The 9,637-nt window shown below is 57.0% G+C and overlaps 1 protein-coding gene across 1 annotated transcript; it reads right to left on the bottom strand.

Moving 5' to 3' along the window:
- Positions 1-1,582: 1,582 nt before the first annotated feature.
- LOC118990714 (butyrophilin subfamily 2 member A2-like) lies at positions 1,583-7,607 on the bottom strand. The gene is made up of 7 exons (XM_037051450.1): positions 7,523-7,607; positions 6,598-6,945; positions 5,976-6,257; positions 4,187-4,384; positions 3,739-3,759; positions 3,618-3,644; positions 1,583-2,209 (listed from the first exon to the last, which is right to left on the bottom strand). Exons 1-7 carry the CDS (start codon positions 7,605-7,607, stop codon positions 1,587-1,589), a joined length of 1,584 nt encoding a protein of 527 aa, XP_036907345.1. The 3' UTR covers positions 1,583-1,586.
- Between the last annotated feature and the right edge of the window lie 2,030 nt (positions 7,608-9,637).

Below are 9,637 nucleotides of genomic sequence, written 5' to 3'. Positions count from 1 at the left end.
TGAGAAGGGACAGACGATGGCCAAATAAGAAGGGAATTCTCACAAAGTCAATTCCCCAACAGAAAGTGAAACCAGAATTACCTACTTTTCTGGACTTTGAGTTTTGAGATGCCTCTCGCTCTGTTTCATTCTGCAACCAATCAGTGACCACAGTGGCAACAAATCAGTGGAACAAATCAAGTCTGGAACAAATCAGTGAGCACAGTGAACTCATGGGGTGATCTGACCACAAACCCCTAACTGGATAGGTCACGCCCCAGGCCAACACCTCTTTAGGAAAAGGTTAGCCTCACCTTGAGCAAACCCTGTCCACTGTCCTCGGGCACCCGGATTAACCTGCGTTTGAGAGGCCAGAAGTCACCCTGTTCTTCAGACCCCTGGGAGACTGATCGTCCTCCAAGGAGCTTGGGGTCTTGTTCCCTGTCCTTTCTCACACCTTCTCGGCATCCTCACATCCCCCCTCAGGCCACACACAGAGAGACGCTGCACACCTGTCTCTCTCCAGAGCATTCAGATCTTCCCCCTCACAATGACGTCAGTTTGCCTCAAATTAACCCTCATAAAAACTGTCTACAGGGTTCCCCATTCTCACAGCGACAGACACGAGCATCCAGCCTTCTATTCAGCCAGACATAACAAATTGATCAATGCCATAGCATTTATTTTGCTTTCCAAAAACTTTACTTTTCACAAAACATGTTATTTACATTAGCAAGTGATCAATTAATCACTATCATTTAAGTGTATATAAATAAATATGTCTTCATAGCTTTTTCAGTCCAATATAGCAAATATTGTCAGGTGTAAGTGAAATGAGCAAAAGCTGTCCAGGGAGCTCGGGAATTCTGAAGTTTTCAGTGCATCCTGAGAATCAGAAGCTGCAGACTGCTGGCCTCCCCACTGACCCTGACCTTGGATGAATGTGGTTCACACTCATCTGTTCAGCCAGGACCTTCAACCTGGGGCCATCCTCACTGACTGAGGAGATTTACTGCAGGGACACCTGACACAGGCCAGATCTGGGATGTCCTTGTCCATTATCCTCTGTCCTTGTCTGTCACTCTCTGCACCTGGAGCGTCACTCACTGTGAGGGCTGCAACTCTGGGGGAGGGTGGGGATGGACCTCCTGGTGCCAGACCCCTGGCTGTCATGGTGGGGCCACCACACCAACAGTCTGGGCCCTCCCAGCTCTCACCCCCCCTTCCTCTACCTCTGACCTCCAATGTGGCTCCTCACCCCTCAGGTCCTGGTGCATCACCCTGCTGTCCTCACCCCGAGTCCAGAGTGTCTGGTGTCACCTCAGGTCCCACAGTGACAGGTCACCCAGATGTCAGAGCAGCAGACTGTCAGCCTGTCCCACATTGTCCTTGGTTAAGAGACACAAGGAAGCACTGGGTCTCCTGAGACTGGTCCCTGCCCCGTGGGGACAAGCTCACCAGCTGCTAAAGCAACAGCCTGAATGGGGGGGTGGGCTGGGAGTGGACAGGGGGTCCCAGGCTGTGGAGCAGGTTCTCTGCGGTGCCCAGAGGGAGGGGCCGGGTCCCCTGGGTGCTGTGCTCCTTGAGCAGAGATGGCCAGGGCTTCTCTACTGCGCTCTGAGTCCAGGTCGCCGGCCTTGGTGGCTGCGGTGGGTCCCTGCTCCATGGAGAACCAGGCCACCCTCAGGCACAGTGACCCCCTGGGCCCCTGTGAACGCTGGGCAGAGGAAGAGGGGACTGTCATCAGACCCCAGCCTGAAGAAAGGCCTCAGGGGCCCAGAGAAGGGCCGGCGGGGACACGTGTAGATGTGGGATCGGTCCCTCATGTTGTAGAAGGACACATCTCCGGATTCACAGTCCAGGTAGACGGCCACCCGGCGAAGGCGCTCCTTCAGGGGAAGGGTCTTGTCGGGAGAGGACAAGACTCGGTACTGGTTGCCGAAGAGCTCCAGGGTCCAGAAGCCGTTCTGGGGGACCAGCAGGGCCTCCCCTTTCCTCTGCACACGGTCTGCGCAGACGCCCACGGCCCATACCATCACATTTCCTACCTCCACCTCCCAGTAATGCCTCCCTGAGGAGAAACTCTGTGCCCCCAAGACACACGGCCGGCAGTCGAATCTCTCGGGGTTGTCGGGCAGGATCTGCCTGGAGGAGCCGCGCCACACACTCCTCTGGTCCTGGGACAGGAAGAGCTCGGGGTGGGCAGTGTCTGGGTCCAGGAGCACGTCAGCTGCACAGGAAGACTCGGGGTGAGGCCTGGGCTCTCAGGGGGTTCCAGGATGCCTGGGGGGACATACCCACCCGGTGGCACCTCCATGAAGGCCCCCTGACCCCAGCCCCCAGGCTGCTCACAGAGGAGATCCCCTGGGGCTGCATGTCCACCTGCTGAGGGGGCGGGGCCTCGGGGAGAGGACACCTGGGCGCCCACTGATGGGGAGAGTTTGGCAAAGGAGCTGAAAGTCACATCTCCCACCTCCTCACCACATTTTCGGATTTGCACATTTTTCTATACATGACATAGGATCCTTTCAGTTGGAAACTTTCCAAATTGGCTTCCAACACCAGAGACCCTGTCCCTCCCCCTCCCAGTAAAGCATTCAGGCCAACTTCTCCTAAAACACATGCTGGGCAGTGGAGGGTCCCTTCCCTGGGCCTGTGTGTTCCACCAGCTTCTCCAGGTGACATATGACTTAAGGGACTAACAAGGGTCTCTGCAGAGGGTAAAAAAGGACAATGTCCCTAAGAGCCAATCGGCCACCTGAGAGGTACGCCTGGGGACAGGTGGGGAAGTGATTCTGTGCAGCTTTGCTTTAGGGCCTGGGTCTGCAGCCACCATCTGGGGACAGGAGACGCTCAAGACCCTGACGTCCTGCAGACCTGCCCACCTGCAGGTGCCGTCACCGAGCCACCTGCACGTCCACTGCGGGAAAAGGGTTTCCTCCTTTCCCCACCTTGCTGTGCGCCACGGTGAGAGTTTGGAGATTCACCTGAGGGGGAAAGGTGGGGGCACCGTGGTGTCTGGTGAAGCCTGGGGCTTTGCTCTCTTTGAACAGGAGGGGACGGGTCGCACGTGCCGGGTGCTCATCGGAGGCGGGAGGTGGATGCTGTGGCTCCCGCTGGCCCTGGCCCTGTCCTCGCCCCTGCGGGCTGCGCAGCATCAGGGCGCTCCCGGGGCAGGAAGGCGTTTCTGGCACCGATTTGCCCAGCGCTGAGCCAGGCTTGGGGCAGCTCACTCCTGTCCCCTACGTCTCCTCACTGCACTCTGCCTTCTCCCAGGTTACCACTGGCTGGGCACTGTCTTCTTTGGGGCTAATCCAGGGTCCAAGAGCAACAGATAGTGAACCCTGAGCTTTGGGAAAGTTCACTCTGTTGGCTTGACCAGATGATCCTGGATGAAATTCTATTTTTTTTTTTAATGTGGGAAGCAGGGTGGCTGAGGAAGCCAAGAGTTGAACAAGAGCCCTGGGAAGTCCCTGTGGGGAGCGCTGGGACCCTCACGCTGGGTGAGATGCTGCCGGTGAACAGGCCCCTTCTCTGCCGCAGGAGCTGTGGCTTCCTGTACCTCTCAGGTCATGTGTCCCCTTGGCTGGCTAGTGGGGACAGCGCTCGGGATGTGAGGGTATGTCAGAGACACTCACCAGCGTGCAAGAGGCCTCTTCTCCATCCTGTGAGGGACAGGCAGGAAGTGAGTGGCACGAGACAGCGGTAACCAACAGAACAGACATCGTGGGTGGGGTCTTTGGGAAACGCTACACTTACGCAATTCTTCTTGAAGTTGCTCTGAAAAATGAACAGAAACAAAGGAGTGTCCTCCACAGAGAATGGTGAATTAGAGTCTGTGTGAAACGGAGGCCTAGACCTCCCTGTGAAGTCACCCCCGCCCCCCACCCCCCGCCCCCAGACATGCAGGGACGTGTCCAGATACAGGACCAGGTAACTGGCCGGTGTCAGTGCCTGCGGAGGTTCGCTTTCCTTCAGCAGCACACTGCTCTCTGTGCCCAGTGAGTGGATGCCACATTCGAGGGGGCGGAAGCAAGTTGGAGGACTTAGTGAACAGGCACAAAACTCCAAGCCTGGCTGCTGTCTGTTCTGTCCCCTGTCCCCAGGCTCCAGCTGCCCGAGCTGTGCCTTTGAAAGACAGCTCCTGCCCTGGTGTTCGTATTCCCTCCCATTAGACGCTCTTCCTCTTTTCCCACATGTTCTTTACCCAGCTCCTTCCTGGCAGTTTCTTCCTCTTTATCTTCAAAATCTTTTTCCAGTGACAGAGTCTCTTTTTCCTTGTGGTGTTTCGAGAAGAGGCCGACGATCCCAACAATGATGAAGAAGAGCAGAGCGGGCAGGAGGACAGCCAGGGCCATCATCCAGGCGGGCGTGCTGGGGAGGACGAATACTTCTGGAACAAAGACTAGAAAAGTCCCAGTTAGTGAGACGAGGGGAACCCAGGTGAGAGCGCCCCTGGGTGCACCTCTGAGGAGCTCTCTCGGGTCCCTGCTCTGTCCTCTTCCATTCCAAAAACCGCAGTGGGAGCCATGGCTGGGGGCTGATGAAGACAATCTGCAGAGGTGGACCCACAGCCTAGAGGCCACCCCTGAGGCCCACATAGCAAATCTGCACTGACATCTGCTGGGCGCCCTGGAAACACCTGGCTGTCAAGGAAACTGACAGTTGCCCCTGGCAACTCTCCCACCAGCTCAGGTAGTCACCTGGCCCCACAAACAGAAGCAGCTGCCTCACCAGGAAACCCCGACCCTTAGACAGTCCTGCCCCCTTCTGCCTCCAACGCCCTTCCTCTAGCCCCACCTCTCAGGGAGAGGCTGCCCTCCTCCTGAGGCCCTGCAGCCCCCAGCCCATGGGTGCCTTTCCCTTAAACAAAGGATGTCAGCGGGTCACTGAACAGTTCTGGTTTTGGCACCTGGCAGGGCTGAGGAGACAGAGGAGCAGAAGCACCTGTGTTCACCGTTGGAAGGACCAGGTGAATGAAAACCAGCAACTGTCACCGTCCCCACTGAGCTGCCATCACTGTGGCCTGGTCACTGCAACACCCTCCTCCCTGCTTCTGCTCCAATCCCAGCCATGGCTCCTGTCTCACTGAGACTCAGCCAGAGGCTCCCTGTTAACCTGCTTTGCCCCGATGCTCTGGACCCCGTCCAGGTCTGCACTCCCCTCCTGTGATTCTCCCTGCACTCAGTCCTTCCACCCACACCTGCCTGTGGGTCCCTGAAAACTGCCAGACGCCCTGTGGCCTCAGGCCCTGGGCACCTGCCCCTCCTGCTCCCTCACTGCCCCTCCCTCACTTGCCCTGCTGCCACCTTTCAATGAAGCTCCCTCACCTTTATGGTGACACCACAGCTCCCCGCCTCTCGCCCTGTAGACACTGTCCCGGGATTAATTTTCCTACAGCAGGTCTTACCATCTGATACAATAGTTTAATCATTATGCTCAACTAGTTAAGTGTTTTATAAATTACTCTCTGCTTCTCTACAATATGAGCCCCTTGACAGTAGGGATGTTCCTGCATTGTGTTCCCTGATTTATCTCCTGTTTCTAGAACTGAGCCTACAACATATGTGATCCTTGCTAAGTGTTTGTTGAATGACTTTATGAACATAGATACTGACTGTCCCAGTTGCATCTTTGGAAAACCCCACGGGCAGGAGGGGAGGCCTCAGCATCAGCACCACCACGTGCAGACAGCCCCCTGCCCCCACCACTCTCCAGGTGTGTGACTGCTCCGAACACACAGACTCAGCTGCAGCATCAGAACCACAACAGGGACGAACTATCAGATTTACTCTCAGAGACGAGGCTCCGCCTCCTAGGACAGGAGACTGATGCTCCCTGTGAGGCGGGGAGAGGCCTCAGCTCAGCTGCAGCCTGAGCTCCTCAGGGCCCAGGACCCTCCCAGCCCTGGCCCTCCCCCAGCTCCACTCAGGCTCCAAGTGTCTGCTGAGGGTCCTACCTCCTAAGGACAGTCCCCCAGAGGGCAGGGAACTAACCTGGAATGAAGATCACAGTGTCCCTCTCCTGGCCCAGCAGGGTGTTGTTGACGGAACAGGATGCATTCCTCACAGAGCTGTCCTCGATAATCACGGTCATGGTGACCCTGTAGAGTCCGTCTGTGTCCTCGGTGGAAGCTTGCACCAGGGCGGGCATGATCTCACCATAGGGGTCCCTCCACACTGCGTGAGGCTCGGGGTACCACCCTGTGGAGGTGCACTCCAGCCAGACGCCCCAATCCTCGTGGCCCTTTATCTCAATGAGCGGCTTCGACCCTATACCTGGAAACAGACAAATAGTCTAAAATGTCTAGTTCCAACACATGTTACTGGCGAGGACCCTTAGAGAGCTCTGAGCAGCAGCAGGGGTGCGCTCATGGGGTGCCACCTCCTCCCCTGCTCACATCCCCCACTGAGCTCACTGTGCTTCTCAAGACTCGATGCCCACAGCTCAGTGGGACGCACCCACTCACTTGGCCCTTGTGCAGAGGGAGCCATCCTGCCAGAGTGGAGGGGATGCTAGACAAAGCCTGCTGGTCTGTGGGGGCCCTGACGTGCAGAGAGAAACTATCCCCAAGGGTCACACAGTGAAAAAGCTACCAAGCAAAGAGAAATGTCTCACCTGCCACCACCAGGCGCATGGCAGCCTCGTCGTAGGACCTGCCTTCTTGGAAATAACAGCGGTAGATGCCGTTGTCATGGGCTGTGACATTGTGAATGACCAGGGCCACCTTCCCTTTGTGAATGTCTTCGGTCACAAAGGTTGTCCGTCCTCGGTACTGCTGCATCTGCTCATCTGTCCTCTCGCGCTGGCCCTTGTACACCAGCACGGCGGGCGAGAACTGAGACCGGAACCAGCGCACCTCCATGTCCACGGCACTTTTCTCAGGGGACAGGCGGCAGCTTAACACGGTGTCTTCTCCCACCATGGCCAGGATGGGCTCAGCTGGACCCACGACCGAAAACTGGGCTGTTCAGCAAAGCGGCAGAATCAGGCAGGCACTGACACCTAAGGCAGGAAGGGAAGTGGCCATATTCCAGGGGACAGGCCAGGGGTTCCTGGGCTCAGGATTGTGGATTGTGGGGCCCGGCTGTGGCTGGTCAGAGCAAGAGATGCCTCATGCGTATCTACTGAGGCTGCCAGCGCCGCCAGAGCAGCGCACAGAGGAGCAGACCCTGAGCCCTGCAGACCCTGGGCACACAGAGGTTTCCTCCTGTTCCCCAGGCCAGCTGAGCACCGGGAGCGCAGCTCAACCTGGAGCTGCCCAACAGGCAGCCACCAGCTCGTCCCCACTGACACGTGTGGTCCAGGTAAGACACACAGAGACAGTGGGACACTTAAAAAAGTGTTCAATGCCTCATTAATCGTTGACATTAATGAAAAACTTGAACGATGGTGTTCTGGTCATTTTGGGTTTCCAGCCTTTGTGTTGGGTGAGGCTGGTTTGATCTGAGCGAACTCCTGGGGAATGAGAAGGAGCCAGCACCGGGCACTGAGGGGTGTGGAGTTTTCCTCCCGAGTCAACGGGAATCGGGGCGCCCCCTACCTGAGACCAGCGCAGACAAGCCGAGGATGGGGAGGAAGAGCTGCAGGAGAGGCAGCGGGGCGCGCAGGGAAGCAGCTGGCTCCATAGCGCCAAGGACCAGTCACAGGGCAGGGGCTGGGGGACGGACCGCAGGCCTGGAGGCGCAGACGTGGAGAATGGCAGAGCGGCTTGGCGCCACAGTCCTGACCTAGGCGAACGTCCCTGTGCCGGCTGCTGCTGTAATAGCACCACCTGTCTGCTCGGGTTCGCGCGTCTCCCTGCAGGCTGACTCCTGCACGTCCCATAAATGCGCCAGAGAACCGAGATCCACCCTGCTCCGCTAGCTCCTGGGGTCAGACTTCAGGCCTTGCTGCTGTCACCTGATATCCTTCCGCACCCTCCTCCTCCTCCTCCTCCTCGCATCCCCTCTGCCACCCCAGGTGAGGTCAGGTGCGGATCCCCTAGGAAGCCCTTCTGCGGGCACCCCGCACCAGGTCCGGTCCCCGCCCCCACCCTGAGCTCACAGCTCAGCGCCCTCCTGTCCCACCTGCCAGAGTTCACTCCCTCGTCGCCTTTCCTCCAGAGATGCTCAGACGGTGACCTGTGGTTGTCCTTCCCTAACCGGCCCTTGGGTACAGTCACAACTGGAGACCCAATGGTGCAGAGCACGAAGGAAAGTTTCCTCTTCTCCCAGTCGTGCCTGCGTGATGCTTGGGACCTGTGCCTCCTGTGACCAGGGTCCCAAGATTTCCAGTGACCGTTGGGAGTTCAGGATTGGTCGGCGGCGGGCCGTCCAGCCAATGGCATCCCCGAGCGTTCCATCCTCACCAGTTGCTAGGTAAAATACAGAGATAATGCCTAGGCTTTAAACTGGCACAACCGGGAATAAGAGCCTTTTGAGATCATCTGCTATTTTAGTTTCCTTTTCTCTTCTCAGAAGCAATGCATTTCTTTTTTGCACAGTCTGGTGTCGCTGCCAACTATTGACGCAGACACCTGTAGGCATACCTTGTGGACATCTGTGTGCGCGGGGGTGGGGAGCGCACAGTTGATAAGGGGAACGCGGTTTCTAAAGCCAACGAATGTCCTTCAAGTTGCTGGGCTTGTGGAGGGAAGGGAAGAGACTGGGGGGGCGGGGCGCACCGGGTGGAGCTGGGTGGGGGCGTGGCAGAGGGAAGAGGCCTGTGGTAGAAGGTAGAGACAGACAGCAGCTGCAACCGCTGTTAAGGAAACCTTGTGTCTCAGGAACTGGGGAGTGAATGACATGAGGACCCCGAGTGAGAGGCAGAGCCCGCTCCTTCCCTCGGGACGAGCCCCCAGGATGATGGCAGCGAACAAGGCTCAGTAGAGGGTCTGGTTGGGTCCAGCACCCTACTGGACCCACATATTCTCCCATGCGCCAAAGATCGGGCCATTGGGTGCATTTCTTGTAGAATAACCTTTTCAAAGCACGGCCATAACATTTTCCACCTGTGCCTGAACACTTCCTCTGGAGCCCTGGAGTCCCTCTGACGCCATCGACGCTGCAGTCAGCTCACGAGCAAGGGCCCCACCAGCAGCGACTTCACAAACTGGGGCTCTGTCCCCATGTCATTCCCTTCTTGTTCCCCAACATCTGTCCCTGCGAGAACCACTCCTGATGTTCCCAGCCTGGAGGGGTCTCAGCTTCTTCTGACAGCAGCAAGGAGGGCCTCTTGGGTCCCGTCACTGCAGGGAACTCAGCTCCTCCAGCCCTCAGAGCCAGCAAGGGAGACTCGTCCCTGGATTCCCCAGAAAGGACCGAGCCTGTGACACACTGACTTTAGAACAGTGACAGCCGTCCTGGACCTCTAGTTACGGAAGTGAGAGATAATAGATTTGTGTTGTATCAGTCCATGAAATGTGTGGTTATCTGTCACAGCAGCAATACAAAAACAATCGGCAAGGATTTTGTGACAATATTTCAGTGAGGTAAACTGTGCATCTGTGGTGAGTTCATCCTGGGGGCTTAAAATCGAGAAGTGCAGTTGAAGACTGAACATTTTGGACAGAGTCACTGAACAAATGACACATGACACGCACATGTGGATAGAGGGGACACATGGTGAACAGTCACAGTGATGATGACGTGACCTTTACCCCACTGTCCAGAATGCA

This window comes from Sturnira hondurensis, unplaced genomic scaffold (assembly GCF_014824575.4).
Source record: "Sturnira hondurensis isolate 20B ecotype Veracruz unplaced genomic scaffold, ASM1482457v3 Scaffold0007217, whole genome shotgun sequence".
In the NCBI taxonomy this organism is placed as follows: domain Eukaryota; kingdom Metazoa; phylum Chordata; class Mammalia; order Chiroptera; family Phyllostomidae; genus Sturnira; species Sturnira hondurensis.
Note: the sequence above shows the minus strand (reverse complement) of the source record. Positions and strands in the feature narration are given on the sequence as shown.